Consider the following 18,423-nt stretch of genomic DNA (forward strand, 5'->3'; position numbering starts at 1 on the left):
GCATTCATGACTTCCACTTTGTTGCCATGCATTCCTTTGTTCTTTTTTGCCACATCTATCCATTCTGCATTTTCTTTGACGGTATTCTCAACATTCTCCATTTTCTTTTGGGTGCCTTCCACCACACTTGCATAGGTGTGCATGTCCTTTTTTAAAACATCCATTTCTTTTTGTAGTTCCGGTGTGGTTTGTGGTTCCTTTTGTGTGTCCAGTTTCTTTTTGCATTCGTCTAGTTCTTCTTGTAGATTAGAGATCAATGAGTCTTTCTCTGCCATGCGTGCATCCAAAGTTTGCATCTCCTTTTTTAGTTCTTCCATCATTTCAGCTCGAACCTGCTCTTGTATGTCCTTTTCCATATCCTTCCTCATGGTACGTATTTCAGCACGGAGTATGGTCAACATCTCCTCATATAGTGTTTCATTAATTTTGCGGGATGTCTTCCCATATCTACTCGACCCTGGAGAGACATTCCAATCTCGGGTTTTACGCCCATAGGTTTTGTATCTCGTGTTCTTTGGCGGTGTATGAAACATTGTCTCCATGGCTGGTTTTGTGATTCCTTCATTGTCAGTTTCTTCCATCGTAATTATAGTATGCGCTATAGCATAAACTGTTTACAGTCTGGGTAGAGTAGTAAGCCAGTGACATAAACTATCACTCTAGCATGAACTAGAGACAGTATATCATAGACTGTCAATGTGACTGCATCATAAGGTATGACTGTAACATGAAATGTTAATGTGCGTTAGTCTGAGATCCCGTAGGTTTCCAGTCCACACAGCATGCAAGGTTCACATTAGTCTGAGTATATCTGCAATCTCAGTGTATTCACAGCGTCTGCATTCATATCAGTCTAAGAGAGTGTCTGCAATCTGGGAGAGTGTATGCATACGTCACTGCTGCCACGATACATTCACAGTGTCTGCATTCATGTCAGTTTGCATCCATGTCAGTCTGAGAGAGTGTCTGCAATCTGAGAGAGTGTCTGCATTCGTCACTGCTGCCACAGTACATTCACAGTGCCTGCATTTGTGTCAGTCTGAGAGAGTAAGTGCAATCTGAGAGTGTCTGCATTCGTCACTGCTGCCACAGAACATTCACCCAGGACACAGCAGACAAGCCAGCATTCATGTCATTCTAAGTACATTCGTGTCCTGCAGGACAGTGGCTGTCTCCCTGTGCAGAGACGTGACCTTGCAGAGCAGCTCCCTGGTGGCGGCACTCACGACAGTCCCGCCCGTCAGACGCCCGTCAGACGCTCGTCCACGCCCGTCAGCCCGCCCGTCATTCGCCCGTGGGACACTCACCCGTCAGATGCTCGCCCGTCAGACCAGCATCCCGTCACGCACGCACGTCAGACCAGCATCCCGTCAGACCAGCATCCCGTCAGCACGCACGTCACGCACGTCACGCACGCCCGTCAGACCAGCATCCCGTCACGTCACGCACGTCACGCACGCCCGTCAGACCGTCACGTCACGCACGCCCGTCAGACCAGCATCTTGGCACGTCACGCACGTCACGCACGCCCGTCAGAGAGAGAGAGAGAGAGAGAGAGAGAGAGAGAGAGAGAGAGATCAGCCCTCTGTGCATCATAGACAAGATAGGCAAGCTCTCAAATCTTCTCCATCAGCAACTGTCCCTCCTCCCTTTCACAAATGAGCCCCCCAATCATCAAAAAACTGCACGCCAGCCCCTCTTTAAAGAGGTAAGTGCACAAATTTGTGCCAAATGGCAGCACTGGATGGTGTTTCCCGTTCTAGCCTTCCAGTCTAAAATTCTCCATGCTTGGTGTAGAATTTGACCTCGGCACAGACCAGAGAATTAATCCTCGTGCAAAAACGAAGATAATGACGCGAACAGATTCTGGGGTCCAAAAATAGTAACTCCCTAAATTTTAGGAGTTGCTTCCATTGCATCCCCACTAGTCTTCTGACCATCTTTGCAGACTATAGCTAACATCCAAATTTGTAATGTAGCTCAACTGAAAGTGAATTTCCACTGATGACCCCACATGGACTAATCTCTTGGAGATTTGTCCATCTTCACTTTGAACTAGTCTCTTCCAGGCTAGTTCTTCAGCACACATGTCCATATACACTTTCACAAGTCTCTTCTAGGCTTGTCAATCTACAATGCCATCAGTCTCTTCCAGACTAGTACTGGACCTTAACTGTCGAGTCTTGACTCACTGGACATTTCTTTCCGTTTCACATACTGGCCATGCAACTTAGGCGTTTAGATTTCAAGAGGGATCCTTCCAAAAAGAAAAACCAAATAAAGTAGTAATATAAAGAAATCAACAAAAAAGGTAATAGTTGTCACAGTCTTGTGACATACCTCCCTCTCGAAATTGCAAACGTCCTCGTTTGCATGAATGTCATACATGCTTTCAGCTAACCCAGTGAACTTACACTTGGCAGCACATGTGCAACACATACATGCTATCAGTCAACATTGTGTACTGAACACATTGTTAACACATGTATGTTCTAACTGTGAAACATGGCAGACTATCATCATGTGACTCCACATCACTGTTTCCAGATATAGTGGCCGGTACACCACAATGATATCCCCATAGTGGCAGATTCTCATTTGATGACTCCACATCACCCTGACTAAAGATCTAGTGGCCGGTACATCAAAATGATATCCCCACTGAGTCAATTCACAGAATACATGCCTGATCGAGTAACCATTGTTACAACATGTATTCAATTCAATAGAAGCAAAAACTGTATTCTTGCAAGCAATACTTACTTCTTTAGCACTGAGAAAACCATATGGACACAATAAGTGTTAACCTGTACAAAATCTGTTTCTGTATATAATTTCTTTCTTGAGCAATTGTCACTTTGACAATCTATTTCAGCTTAGAGATACAAGGGGTCAAGGTAGGTTGCAAGCGAAATTCTTCAAGGTAAAGTTCCAACACATTAGGTGACTCTGCAAGTTCACCTTTGTCCATCCACTTAGCATCTATAGCTGGATAGTTCTTGAACTTAACCAAATACCTTCTAGCAACTTTACCTTTCACTTTCCTTTCCTTGTGTGCCAATACTTGTTCTGGAACAAGAATTTCATCAAGTTCCTCAACTTCGGGCTGTTCCTCAGTTGGCATATCTTCTGGCACATCACCCACATAGGGTCTAAGAAGACTTACATGGAAAGCATTATGAATCTTCCAATTGTCAAGCAATTTCAGCCTATAGCTGACATCACTAATCTTCTTTGTTACTTGAAAAGGCCCATAGTATCGCATACTAAGCTTAGTGAAAAGACTTTCCTTGCCTTTCCGCTTCTTTAAGCGTGCCTTTTCAAACCGCAACAGTACCCAATTACCAAGTGAAAATATCAATTCACGACGGTGATGATCAACAGCTTTCTTTTGCTTTGCCCGAGTCCTTTCAAGGGCATGCTTAACTTTCTGATACATTTCATCCATACTCTGCACATACTGATCTGCCTGAAAGATCTTATCCTTTGTATGCAAAATGGGGGGAACCTTTTTACCACCTTCAACAATTTCAAAAGGGGCTTTGCCTGTTGACGAATGCACAGTATTATTTTATGCATACTCGACCAAAGGCAAATACTGCTCCCACTTTGACTTGTGCTTTGACACATAGCACTTAAGCAGATCCAAGACAGTAGAATTTGCCTCTTCTGATTGTCCATCAGTCTGTGGATGAAATGACGATGAGAACTTAAGCGTTGTGCCCATGTTCTCAAATATGCCTCTCCAGAATAGACTTGCCATCCGTGGATCACGGTCACTGACAATAGACTGTGGCATACCATGATACTTGAAGACATTGCACATAAACAAACGTGCCATCTGATCTGGTTTTATCTTCTTCCTGACAGGAATGAAATGAGTCTGTTTGCTAAACCTGCAAATAATAGTCCATATCCCATCATTTCCTGTCTGTGTCCTTGGAAGATCAAAGATAAAATCCATAGCTATGCTTTCCCATGGTTTATCCGGAATAGGCAATGGCTGTAAAAGCCCTGGTGCTTTTTGCCTGTCAAACTTGACCTTCTTGCAAATCAAACACTGCCGCACAAAAGCATCCACGTCTCTTCTCAAAGTAGGCCAATAAAAGAATGTCTCTACTGCTTTGACTGTTGCATTAAACCATCTCCTCTCCTCTTCTTCTCTTCTCTTCCCTTCTCTTCTCTTGCGCGCGTGGCTATGGAGGATGGAGCTTGGAGGATGCTTGAGGATGCTTGCGCTAGCATCTAGGATCGTGGAGCTACCGGAGTGCAAGAGAGAGGAGGGTACTCGATCGAGATCAAGGTAAGCTCACTACACTCATAGGATCGATGGCGCGTCGGCTAGGTGAGAGATAGCCATTAGAGCTCGCTTGAAACGCTTGAAAGAATAAGCAGTCCGTGGGTCTTGGCGGTTGAGCAAAAGCTCCCACATCTGGTTTGCAGTACTTACCACCCCCCTTGACTATTCATGTTTTGCATACGGTGGAGAGTGACTCTCTGTCATAACTTTCCGTCTCAATGGCATAGTCACACATAGTCTACCATGCATCAACATGAAACCATCCTTGAGAAGATAATGCTCATGATGTTGTCCATTGACAAGCTGATCAAAGATCCTTGCAAAATCTTCATCATCAGCATACTGTTCCTTCATATCATCAAGCTCATGATGATAAGGAATTGACACAACTGAAATTTGTGGCTTCCTTGACAAAGCATCAGCCACAACATTCTTTTTGCCTTCCACATGCACAATCTGAAAATGGAACATTGACAAAAAGTTTGCCCAACGCATATGCTTTTCTGACAGCTTAGTGTGAGTTAAGAAATAACGCAATGTCTGACGATCTGTCTGGATAACAAAATCTGCCCCAAGTAGGTAGTGTTTCCAACTAGAAAGCGCATGAATCACAGCCAGCAATTCTTTCTCATAGACTTGCATAGTCTTCTCTGGCCCTCGCAAGATTCTGCTTTCATAAGCCACTACCCGGCCATCTTGCATTAGCACTGCACCAATGCTATTGCCACAGGCATCACATTGGACAACAAATGACTTCCTAAGATTTGGCAGAATGATCACTGGACTAGAAGTCATCTTTTCTTTAAGAAGATTAATGTGTCCACTGGAAAGAGACTCCTTTCTTCTGTAAAGCATGTAAAGGTGAAGCAATCTCTGCAAAATTGCAAATGAACCTCCTGTAGTAAGAACTCAAACCCAAGAAGCTTCTAACATCATGGACAGTCTTCAAATCTGGCCATGTTCTAATTGCTTCAACCTTAGCAGGATCCATTCGGACACCATCCTTTGATACTATGTGCCCCAGGAACTGGATTTCTTCCAAGAAGAACTCACTCTTCTTGCCATTGATAAGCAACCTATTACTGCAAAGCTCATCAAAGACTGCTTTCAAGTGTTCTCTATGCTCCTGTTCATTCTTTGAAAAGACAATCATGTCATCAAAGAATGTACCAACAAACTGCCTGTATGGACGAAAAATCCTGTCCATCATTCGATTAAACGTAGCAGGAGCATTAGTAAGTCCAAATGGCATTACCAAGAACTCATAGAGACCAAACGTGGTCCTAAATGCAATCTTATGCACATCCTCTTGCTTAATCCTGATCTGATGGTATCCACTCTTCAAATCTATCTTGCTGAAAATTGATGCTCCTTCCAAACGGTCAAGGATGTCGTCAATTCTTGGAATGGGGAACCTGTTCTTGATGGTACTCTTGTTCAACGCACGATAATCTATGCACATGCGCCAAGAGCCATCCTTCTTTTGCACTAAGAGCACTGGTGAGCAAAAGGGAGATGAACTTGGCTGAATCAGCCCTTTGTCTAACAGCTCATTCACCTGGCTCAATATCTCTTTCTGTTGGGCTGCACTAACCCTATACGGAGATCTATTTGGTGGGCTACTGCCTAGCTGGTGTCTTATTCTTGTCCGGACAATTAGACGCAATATGACCAATCTGCTCACAGATAAAGCATTTCCTCTCAGCCATTAAAGCCTTTCTCTCTTCAAGAGACTTGCGCACAAAAGGTTTCTTCTGGTCCTTTGACTGCTGTCCAAAGAACTTGGCTGGCTTCTTCTTGAACTGCCAAGGTTTACCTGTGCTCTGAGAAATCTGAGAAACCTGTTTTCCAAATGGCTTCTTTGCTGAAAATTTCTCAGGTTTGTCCTGTTTAATGCTGCCCCCAAAACCACTCGACTGTCCCAACAATAATGCATTTCCTGTGGTGGCATTCTCAATTAACAGTGGTGACCTTTGTCTTTGTACAATAATTCCGGAGTTCCTTGGGCAGCCCGCAACAATATTTCTCTATCTGCTCGGTCAATGGCACAACCCTGTAAGAAGTGACTGGAAGTAAAGCCTCCCAAAACTTCTTGTTATAGTCTTCCAGATCCTTGCATTTAGATGCATCCAAATTGTGCCAAGCTGACATAACATCGATCTCAAATTCATTGGTCAACCAAGCAGAAGCAAATACTTGCTTAAAGTAAGTCCAAGTGGCAGGAGCCTGTCCTTGCATCAATAGTGTACTCCACCACTGACTAGCATTGTCCTTAAGAAAGGTGGCAGCTTTCCAGACCTTAGAAGGCTCTGTAAAGTTCCCTTCTGCAAATGCGGCATCAAACTGTTGTAAGAAAGAGAGAGCCTTAGTCCTATCTTCAAATCCTCGAAAGATGTTAAACTGTACAGCTGCACCACCTTTCTTGTATGGCTTTGGCTTTTCATGAGCCATCTAAGGATCCGTAGGATATGCCTGTAACATAGGAACACTAACAGGTGGCATGGAAGTTGCCGGACCACTGACTATAGGGCTTGTAGACACAATACTTGCTTGCTGATTTTGATAACCAGCCATACCAAAAGTGCCCTGTGGCATGCCAAAACTGCCTTGAACTCCCTGAAATCCAGGCTGCATGCCTATATTACCATACATAGGGTTTGACATAAAACCCTGTGTACCCCCAAACACTGTTCCTGGTACATAAATCTGGTTTCCAGGCGCATAACCAGCCATACTCTGAAATACAGATCCACCTCCAAAGTACCCAGGATGTACAGAGGTCGGTGGGAAAACCTGTGGTAAAGCCTGAAAACTGTTTCCCTGTCCATTTAAACCAACATTTGGCTGCTGTAAAGTGGCGAGCTGAACTGGCAATGCCTGTGTAACTAGCGTTTCCGCCACCTGTTCCTGGACAGTCGGAACCAATCTTGGAGTCTCCATTGACTCCGCAAGCTGCCTTACTGAATCTGCAACATGCTTACCCTTATCTTGGACCTCTACTGGATCCGAAATCTTTGCAGATTGCTACTCACAGCAGCAACTAATTGAGTCTTGAAAATGTCTTCATCCATAGAAGAAGCCGTAAGAACTTGTGGCTCAACCATAACAGGAGGAGTAACAAACCGTGGAGGTCTAGAAGACTCTCCCACCTCATGAACAACAAGGATCTCCTGTGATGCAGATGCTTCCTCTCTGGTGTCTTCCTTTCTATCAGCCATAATGCACAATTCTGTGTCTAAAACCAAACAAACCCTGGCTCACTCTTTAGGGAAAAAGTGATTCGATCCCGGCAATGGAACCATGTAACCGACCTGTTCACTGGGAAGGGCGGTAGTGTACAACCAAAATATAAAAATGCTTTCACCCAATTCACAGTCGCCCACTTTACCTGAACTTAAAGACACAGAATCAAAAAGAAATACAGGAAGCTAGAATGCTCCTGTTGCCACATAGACACCCTGTTGGCCCCTAAGTTAGGCGCCCCTTGCGGTATTTCTTTATTTTTAAAAAGAGAGAAATTACAATGGGCTGTCTTTCACCTATTCTGGGTGAAATTTGGCAGCATAACAATACAATTACTGACCCAAGACAAGCTGACCAGGAGGGGAAACTCTGCCCAAGTCTGAAACTTCTGGTTGGAGTGCAGAATTGACCATTTCAGCCTGCTGTAATTACTGGTTCAGACCTGTTTTGAAACCTGTTTTCAGCTCATATTGTTCCCTGTACTGTTCTGCATCATCTGTGCCAAGTGCCCCTTGATTCTGACATCAATTGGGCTCTGAAATAACCTCTGAACAGTCCAGAATCAGAACTGATTTAGTGCTGTTTGAGACACTTGCTTGGTGAGGTTACCACTCTCACCTGTTCCTGCTTGAGGACAGCAAACAAGTGCTCGTGTTCTTGAAGAAAAGAGGCTCTTGCCTCATGCAAAAACAGCATATTCCCACACAACTGTACATGAATCAGAAGAAAGGCCCTTGATTCTGAAGCATAACCATACTGTCGGGGGGGAGAGAGAGAGAGAGAGAGAGAGAGAGAGAGAGAGAGAGAGTAGGGAGCAAGCTCAGCCCTCTGTGCATCATAGACAAGATAGGCAAGCTCTCAAATCTTCTCCATCAGCAATTGTCCCTCCTCCCTTTCACAAATGAGCCCCCCAATCATCAAAAAACTGCACGCCAGCCCCTCTTTAAAGAGGTAAGTGCACAAATTTGTGCCAAATGGCAGCACTGGAAGGTGTTTCCCATTCTAGTCTTCCGGTCTAAAATTCTCCATGCTTGGTGCAGAATTTGACCTCGGCACAGACCAGAGAATTAATCCTAGTGCAAAAACGAAGATAATGACGCGAACAGATTCTGGGGTCCAAAAATAGTAACTCCCTAAATTTTAGGAGTTGCTTCCATTGCATCCCCACTAGTCTTCTGACCATCTTTGCAGACTATAGCTACATTCAAATTTGTAATGAAAGTGAATTTCCACTGATGACCCCGCATGGACTAATCTCTTGGAGATTTGTCCATCTTCACTTTGAACTAGTCTCTTCCAGGCAAGTTCTTCAGCACACTTGTCCATATACACTTTCACAAGTCTCTTCCAGGCTTGTCAATCTACAATGCCATCAGTCTTTTCCAGACTAGTACTGGACCTTAACTGTCCAGTCTTGACTCACTGGACATTCCTGTATGTTTCACATACTGGTCATGCAACTAAAGCGTTTAGATTTCAAAAGGGATCCTTCCAAAAAGAAAAGCCAAATAAAGTAGTAATAAAGAAATCAACAAAAAAGGTAATAGTTGTCACAGTCTTGTGACAGTCATCCCTTGGACAGTCTGTGTTAGGGTTTTTGCATAGTACAACAGTATATAGCATACGGCAGAGGACACGTTAGCAGCAGGATGCCATGTCAGCACAGCTGCAGTCGGACAAATTTTTATTGTTTTTAACTGTAGTCGGCTGCATTTAATGCAACTCACTTGGTGTTGGTATTTCCTATTTTCTGGCTATAAATAGCCAGTTGGTAGCACACTCAGTCATTCATTCATTTCAGATTCTGGTCTTGAGATCTGTTGGCTGAGACAGACTGTGCTCGGGTTGATGGAGATCGAGGTCATCAAGTCGGAGACACACGCAGATATTTCCTCTGCTCCCGTGTATATTTCTGCAGTCTTATAGAGCATATTACATTGCAGATTTTCTGCGTTTACAGTCTCCTTTTCTATCTCTCTCTTCTCTTTGTGTTCACTCTCTCTCAGCCTATGTCCTACGCATCTGCATCGCTGCACTCTGACATGGTATTAGAGGGGTAAAGATGGACGGAGGGCTGAACTTATCTGAAGAGGAGATTTCAGCGCGACACAAGGCTGCGTTTCCAGGATTCGAGGGCAAGCAGGAGGGCTGCGCATCAGATCAAGGCTGAAGCGAGCGTGGGCGTGTGGGAAAGGAGTCTAATCGGTGAATTTGCTGCAGGTTATTGCTGTTTGAAGGGGAGGAAGGCTGTGTTTGAGGCCTTCCATTGCAGATTTTACCTTTTCATCGCCTCCAGCGGGTGAAGAAGGTTTGGGCAGCGGAGGAACCAGCCCTAGAAGGCTGCGTTTTCACAGTCAGAGGGGGACTGATCTTGCGTTTGTGCAGATATTGCAAGCTAACATGTCTCTAGAGACTAATTTGGAGTTCCAGGCGATCATGGACAGGAAGTGCATATCCTACTGGCTCTTTCATCGGATTAAAAGCTTGATGGTGACAAATACCGCATGTGGTGGGTGATGATGTTGGCCATTTTGGAGTCTTATGATTTGGCGGAACTAGTGATGGAGGAGATTAACAGGCCCTCGGTGAGGGATGAGTCCAAACTCTCTTCCAATGCTCGTGCGGAGTTGACCAAGGTCTAGTCTCATTGGGATAAACTGAATGCTAGGATTCGATCTTTTCTGTTTCTATCTTGCACTACAGCCGTGATAGCTCATATCGAGCACTTGACGGTGGCTCGAGAGATATGGCTGGAGCTTGATCAAATGTACAATCGGATGACCCTAATGAAAAGGGTTTCTTTGGAGGTGCAGATGCGGACCTTGTCCGTGAATAAGTCTTTCTCGCTTCGGGAACACATCAACAAGCTTCGGCAGCTTCAGATGCAGGTTCAAAATGCGGGGAAGCCTATTTCCTCTGAAGACATGGCGATCACTTTATTGTCCCAGTTGCCGCCACGATTCGGTACTTTTTATTCCGCTCTTATTGCATCAGGGCGGGAGTTGACTCTTCGGTGGGAAGAGTTGGTTCCTATGGTCTTGGACCAGGAGGAACAATTGAAGGGACAGAATGCTTCCAAATCGAAGGCTTTGGTTGGTCAAGCCTCTCAGAAGAAGGGGAAGGACCAAAAGAAGAAGAAGGAGAACAACAAATCCAAGAAGGACAAGGAGAAGAAGGAATTGACTTGCCATATTTGTGGAAAGACCGGTCATTGGAAGAAGGATTGCCCCGACAAAGACAAGAAGGATACCAAGAAGAAGGATACGAAGGATTCTGGAGCGGTGGCTGCATCCTCATCAGCTGCTTTTCTACACTTAGCAGTCATTGAGGACTCTACACTGAAGACTTCTGGTGCTGCGATGGCAGCTCCCCAAGCTCGTGAGTGGATCATGGACAGTGGTGCCTCCCGGCATATGACTCCTCCCGTTGGTGTTGCCCATTTGCGGCCTTTGCATGGGCAGATTCTCATTGGAGACAGCTCTTCTGTGTCTATTGCTGCGCGGGGTGAGATGCAACTTATTCCAGATAGACGTGGTGGTACCCACATTTCTGAGGTGTTACATGTGCCAGGTTTGGGGTATCATTTACTTTCGGTCCATAAGATTTGTGCTCTTGGCCTCTTGGCAGAGTTTGACAATGATACTGTTCGAGTCCTTGATTGTGGATCGAGGAAGGTTCTCTCTGCAGGGTATGAGGAGAATGGCGTCTACAAATTGAAGTCTTCTTCAGCTCTTACTTCTCTTCTTCTTACTTTTTAGATACAGTCCGAGCTATGGCATGCTCGGTTTGGCCACCTGAACTCCGAGTACCTTCGGAAGGCGTCGCGAGGGTCGTTTGTTCGAGGTTTGCCGGACATAGCGGTGAGCCATCAGCTATGTGTCTCTTGCATTCGTGGGAAGTTGCATCGGGATGCGATTCCCAACAAAGCTTCTAGGCAGTCTACTTCACCCATGGAGCTTGTATCTATGGATCTTTGTGGCCCGATGAGAACCGAGTCCTTGAAGGGGAGCTTGTACTTCATGTTGATCGTAGATGACTACAGCAGGATGACTTGGGCCTATTTCTTAACTTTGAAGTCGTAGGCTTTCTCTCACTTCAAGGATTAGCTTCTCTTTGAAGAGAACCATTCTGGCCGGCATCTGAAGACCTTGCATTCAGACAAGGGAGGTGAATTTATGTCTAATGAGTTTGCTCGTTTTTGTGCAAATAGGGGCATTCACCAGAAGTTTGCTAATACAAACACTCCCCAAGAGAATGGCATTTTGGAGCGGAAAAACCGAAGTGTGATCGAGATGGCATGCACCATGATGGAGCATCTACAGACACCTCAGTTTCTGTGGGCCGAGGCAGTGGCTACCACAATTCACATCCTCAATCGATCTCCCACTTCGGCCGTTGACGACAGGATGATACCTTTTGAGGCTTACTTTGGGACTAAGCCTGATTTCAGGATCTTTGCGTGTGATGCTTATGTACACATCCCGAAGATACAACGTGACAAGTTCGAGGCGGCTTCCCGACGACAGGTTTTGTTGGCCATAGCTCCGAGTCCCAAGGTTATCATCTGTTTGATCCCATCAAGCGAGATGTCTACACAAGCCGCGATGTGCGGTTTGTGGAAGTTCCGGCCACAGAGGGGGTTGAGGAGCACCCCGTTCTTGGAGATCCAAGGGAGAATTGGGCTCCCGAGATAGTTCCTTTGGAGCCAGAGTCTTTTGATGGAGATTCCTCTTTTGATTCCGAGTCTTCACTTCCACTGGCCACCCCCAAGGAGATTTCGCCGGTGGATGTTTCCGGGTCTTCAGCAGATGGAGAGCAACGGGGAGAGGTTCGTCCTCTTCCTTGTTGGGTCCGTGACACACTTTGAGATCCACGGATCGAGGGGATCCCTGAGGAGTGGGAACCGCAGGATGGACCGCGGAGGTCACGGAGGAACCAGGCACATTCTTTGGAGCTTGTTTGCTCCAACTATTGTTTGCTGACCCGTGTTATGCAAGATCGAGAGCCCACTTGAGTTAAGGAGGCTTTGCAGTTTGATCATTGGCGGAAGGGCATGGAAGCCGAGTTGGAGGCTATTGAGAGGAATGGCACTTGTTCTCTTGTGCCTCGTCCCTCTCACAAGAAGGTGATTGGTGTCAAATGGGTCTTCAAGACCAAGAACCTTAGCGATGGTTCTTCGGACAAGCACAAGGCTCGCCTTGTTGCTAAAGGTTTTGCTCAGCGCCCAGGCATTGATTTCCATGATACTTTTACTCCCATTGCTCGTATGGCGACTATTCAAGCTGTTCTTGCCTTGGCTGGCCATAGGAGATGGCTTGTCTATCAATTGGATGTGAAGTCGATCTTTCTGAATGGTGACTTGCAGGAGGAGATCTATGTTGAGCAGCCTCCTGGCTTTGGATCCTCGGATGGGAAAGTTTACAGGTTGAAGAAGGCCTTGTATGGCCTCAAGCAGGCTCCGCGTGCATGGAACGAGAAGATTGACTCGTTTCTTCAGTCGAAGTTGGGAATTGACGCTCCAAGGCTGATCTGCAGCTTTATGTGCACACTTTCGAGGTTGGTCGTGTGTTGTTTGTGTTGCATGTTGATGATTTGATTTTGACAGGGGATCATGCACAGAAGGTCTGAGAGACCAAGACGGCTTTACATGAGGCATTCGAGATGACAGATTTGGGGCTTCTTCATTTCTTCTTGGGTCACGAGATTTATCAGTCTCAGAGGGGGATTTTTATCTCTCAGCAGAGGTATATACAGGAGCTCTTGGTGACTTTTGAGATGGAGACTTGTTGGCCCATTACTACTTCTATGGATCCGAATTGGAAGGCCACTTCACACTCAGACTCTCCCGTGATGGATGCTTCATGCTACCGTCAATTGATTGGATCCTTGATTTGGCTTCTCAACACGTGTTGATCTTTGTTTTGCTGTGGGTCTTTTGGCAGGGTTCATGACTGAACCCAAACAGGTGCATTGGTAGGCTGCCCTGAGGATTCTTCGGTATTTGAGGGGACTTTTGACTTTGGAATTTCTTATCCCGTAGGTTCAGATGCTTCTGATCTGGTTCTTGCAGGTTGGAGTGACTCGGATTGGGCTGGCGATGTGGACCACCGACGGTCTATTACAGGCTACTGTTTTACCTTGGGTACAGGTTTTATCTCTTGGAGTAGCAAGACGCAGCCCACGGTAGCCCTTTCTTCTACTGAGGCGGAGTATCGGGCTGCGTCTTCCACCACATGTGAGGTTGTGTGGCTTCGGAGATTGTTGGAAGAGCTTGGCTGCCCCCAGACTCGTCCTACTCTTCTGCGGTGCGACAATGAGAGTTGCATTGCCTTGGTGCGGAATCCTGTATTCCATGCCCGGATGAAGCACATTTTGAGATCTAGTATCACTTCATTTGAGAGAAGCTTTTGGATGGGACCATTGATGTGGAGTACTGCAAGACGGAGGATAATCTTGCAGATTTGTTCGCGAAGGCGCTTCCCCAGGCTTTACTTCGTCAACATTCCAGATCCCTCAGTCAGATGCCTCGTCCAAGATCTGAGAGGGGGTGTTAGAGGTAGAGTCATCCCCTGGACAAGCTGTGTTAGGGTTTTTGCACAGCACTACAGTATACAGCATACGGCAGAGGACACGTCAGCAGCAGGATGCGACATCAGCACAGCTGCAGTCGGACAGTTTTTTATTGTTTTTTACTGCAGTCAGCTGCATTTAATGCAGCCGACCTGGTGCTGGTATTTCCTATTTTCTGGACATAAATAGCCAGTTGGTGGCACACTCATTCATTCATTCATTTTAGATTCTGGTCTTGAGATGTGTTGGTTGAGACAGACTGTGCTCGGGCTGATGGAGATCGAGGTCATCAAGTCGGAGACACGCACAGATATTTCCGCTGCCCCCATGTATATTTCTGCACTCTTATACAGCATATTACACTGCAGATTTTCTGTGGTTACACTGTCTCCTTTTCTCTCTCTCTCTTCTCTCTGTATTCACTCTCTCTCAACCTATGTCCTACGCTTCCGCATCGCTGCACTCTGAAACGCCCCGCCCCGCCCCGCCACACCCCCCCCCCCAACACACACACAAAAGAGCTGAAGTTACGAACTTGTTCCCTATGTTCAAATGTCATAGTTGTTTAGTTATGTATTGTTTTCTAGCTAGATGTTTCCTTTTGGATTAGAGTCTCTTATCCTACTTGGAAAACATGACAATGTATCTATTTTTGTCTCATAGGCCGATTTGGCCTTTCGTAGATTTTAAATTTTTTATTTCCTCCTCTTCTTCTTCTTCTCTCTCTCTCTCTCTCTCATGCTTTCATCTCTTTTTGTAATTGCGTTTGCTAATGTTTAGTGGATGATTAAATTCTAACCTAAAGTATCATGTTGCTAACAGGTTTAACCTTCATGGAATTAGAAACATTAGCTCAAAATGGATTGAGCTTCATAAAGACTGCACGTAGAGACATTTCTCATGTGGTATTTCTTAAACAATTCTTTGGAAAGTGGAGCTTAAATTCTTCATTTATTTTGTAAAGTTAAACATTTATTACAAGTAAGAATCATGCTTTATATTGTTTTTTCTAAATGAAATGTTTGCTGAAAAATAAATGGAATTGGAGCATTAGAATGTATGCAATCATTCATTCATGGAGAAGAGAACAAATTAAGCAATAGAATAACTAATCTTGAGTGAAGTTGATGCAGTATAAGAGGGAGTCTTCAAATAGACAATATTTGATTGAAACTTGAGGAAACCCTAGAAGTGTGAATGTAGTAGCTAGATGCTTGGATGCAAAGGGGGCACTAAAGCAAGGTTTGCATACCAACAACAATATGGAAAGCTTTGTTTATAAGACCCCCTCGCAGCTCGCACAATGTTGAGACCATGAAGTCATAAGAAATACTTTGATTCTCAAACTCTAGATAGTTTTTACCCATTGCACTGAATCTTTCACGGATGTGCACTGCCCTTAACCAATGGCTAGAGTAGAAACTTAGTGTGGGCCACTTGCCTTGCACCTCCAAGTGATAGCCATTGTTGAATTGATCCATGATTAGTTCAATGTCTAAGAACCTTTATCTTCTTGATTCACTTTGATTTGCCTTAGTTTCATGTTCTCTCCTTCGTCAATGAGAGACAAAGGCTCCTTTCCACCTTTGTTCAATATTTTTAAGGAAGAGAGTAGCTATTCACAAAGTCTGTGTGGTGTTGGGACTTGTATGTCTCCTACAGAATTTGATATAGGTGCATTGAAGATATCATCATTCTTTTGTAGGGGAGTCTAGGTAGGTTGAGACCGTGTTTTCATTGAATGTGATAGCAAGAGGATTTTTTGCGTAATAGGAGTCGCACTTTCCACATATGTGTGAAGGTTGCTTGCCCATGTGTAATAGCATGAGTCTGTCCAAAGCATCGGAGGAACCAACAAATGATTGACAGGCCGGCGGATGGGCAGCGACCAGGCGGCAGGTGCTCGTGATTGGGCAGCGGGCTTGGACTAGACGATTGTAGGGAGTTGGGGTGACCAACGGGAACGAAGACCAGACGCCAGCAAAACCAAGCAACCTGACGGGACGGGTCTAGCAGGGAATGACGGGGACTAGGTGCACGCCAGACGGCAGTTGACAATACGCGCAGGCAATGCCAGCGGGTAGGTCGTGACGGCGGGTTAACAGATATACCCCCCCCCCCCCCCCCCAAAGTCATTTAAAAAAAAAAAGAAATATTTCTCTCATCCCCTAGACCCCTTCCTCTGACGAGGGTTCGCGCGTGGAAGCATGTCTCAGACTTGTGCAAATTTGAGCCTGAAAAATTGGGGCTTTTCCCAAATTTGATCCTGTTTATGCTTGGCAGTGACATTCGTGTAAAAAATTGCAGACATTGTGTTTGTTGACCTCAGTTAAATTGGGAATTTTGCCAAATCTGTTGGAATTTTTCTCATTCGAGTAAAATTTCCTGACATTGGACCCGGAAAAATTGGGGCTTTTCATGTATTGATGAAATTTTACTCAGCTGGGTCAGATTGGCTAACATTTATGCACTATTAGACGTGGAATTTTGGGAGTTCGTGCAGAATTCAGTAAATTTCTGCAGTATTTGCCCGTGTGGTGGTTGGTTTATGCAAAAACAGCAAAGGTTTATTTCTGGTTGGGCAAGAACAGCAGTGTATTTGTTGGATCAGCTTGTGCTTTTGCAGTTTAGTGCATTTACTCTTGTGTTCGTGATAAAAATGGCTGCAACTTCCAGTTTTGACATTAAGAGTTTGATGGACCTTTGGAAAGACCGTATGCAGGGCATATTGTTCTTAAAGAATTGTGAGGATGCTTTGCAAGAAGATAAACGTGCACAAATGTTTGATGCAGATTGGGCCAAAGTTAACAAAAAGGCTGTGGCTTATATAAAGATGGGTGTCACTGATGACATTTTGACAGACATTAAGGGCTTAGATACTGGTTATGCAATATGGGAGAAGTTGGAAACTATCTATGAGATCACCACACCTGTTAGTCAGGTGCATTTAATGCGCAAGTTGGTGAATATGGGACTAGATGAGTCCAAGCATGCAGCTGAGCACTTGAGTGCATTTACTGGCATTTTAAATTAGCTCAAGGATGCCAATTTGGATTTTGATGATAAGTTGAGGGTGATCTTTTTGATCACGACACTACCTAATTCCTGGGAGACCTTGGTGGTTTCTCTCAATAATAACCCCAATCTCTCATATGATGGTGTGAGGGGTTCAATCCTGAATGAAGAAATTAGACGTAAGTCTGGTGGAGAAGGCAACAACTCAGCTTACAATGTTAGAGGCAGGGCTGAAAAGAAAAATGCAAATGTTGGACAGAGAAGTAGAAGCAAGAGCAAAGGAAAGGAAATGTTGGGTATTTCACTTACACCTCACTTATGCCTATGCTCACATAGGAGTGTCGGTGATCAGTAGGACACTAGGGCACTTTTTACTCTCAGTATGAGAGGTTTTTTTCCCTAGACTTAGTCTTATTTCGTATGTGCTTATGTCACACACTTACGGGCACTTATCGCGTTCAGGTGTGAACAACCTCTACAACCCTAAGGTTTAAGGGTTGTACCTTGTACTTTCAGTCTACACTCTTTCAGGTGCATTGGGTGTTGTGCTTTACTCTCACAGTCTACTGCACTCTGTGCTGAGCTTCGATCCCGTCTCCATCTCACATTTGGTATCAGAGGTGAGGCTCTATTTAGCTTAGCTCCGCTCAGCCTTCGGGAGTCTTTTCTCAGGTTCAACTCTACTTTGCAACCACCAGCCAAGAAGCAACCGCCATTGCCCAGTAGGTCCGTCACTTGTGGCAATAAGAAGCATAGTAGCGCCACTACCCTGCATCTTGCCAGTTTGTCTGGGAGATTTCCCACCACGCTGCCTCTGCCCTAGCCTCCCTACCTGCGTCACCCCTGTCGTGGTTGCGCCGCCTCTAGCCATGCCCGCCCCCTGGCAACAAATCTGCTTGTACCTTGGGATGTCCAATACTCTGCGCCCTGGGTCGCCCGCCACTGCACCTGCAGCCTGTCAGTATCCCGTCCGCCTGCCAGGTCCAAGCCGTCCGTCCGCCTGTGGCAGTGCTGGCCACGCAGTCTTTAGTCTCGTGCGTTGCTTGCATCCGTTACTCCAGCCTCTCCTATAGTGCCTGCAGCCGCCATGCCACCTCTGAGAACGGTTGTGCTGCCCAGTCCGCCTGTACCCGCCAACTCGCCAGTGCCACGCAAGACACCTGCGTCTAAAGAAGCTCCCGTCAGGTCTTTGACACGCAGCTTGCCATCATTCTGACCCTGCGTCTACAATTGAATCTACACCTTGGCCACAAGCTTGTTTGGCACTTTCAGAGGTAATTTTTTCCAATTTTCAC

The 18,423-nt window shown here is 45.4% G+C and overlaps 1 protein-coding gene across 3 annotated transcripts in view; it reads left to right on the forward strand.

The window, feature by feature from the left end:
• The window catches only part of LOC148008701 (pseudouridine-5'-phosphate glycosidase-like), a 187,079-nt gene that overhangs the window by 24,738 nt on the left and 143,918 nt on the right, over positions 1-18,423 (forward strand). For all 3 annotated transcript variants that reach the window (XR_015689971.1, XM_087674054.1, XM_087674055.1), the window contains exon 4: positions 14,936-15,018. Coding sequence is in view for 2 of the 3 variants with exons in the window: in XM_087674054.1 (XP_087530180.1) it covers positions 14,936-15,018 (83 nt within the window). In the remaining variant the exon portion in view is untranslated. The remainder of the gene's footprint in view (positions 1-14,935; positions 15,019-18,423) is intronic.

The sequence above is a fragment of the Lygodium microphyllum genome, unplaced genomic scaffold, assembly GCF_053477565.2.
Source record: "Lygodium microphyllum isolate KBCC unplaced genomic scaffold, Lygodium_microphyllum_v1.1.10 scaffold_78, whole genome shotgun sequence".
In the NCBI taxonomy this organism is placed as follows: domain Eukaryota; kingdom Viridiplantae; phylum Streptophyta; class Polypodiopsida; order Schizaeales; family Lygodiaceae; genus Lygodium; species Lygodium microphyllum.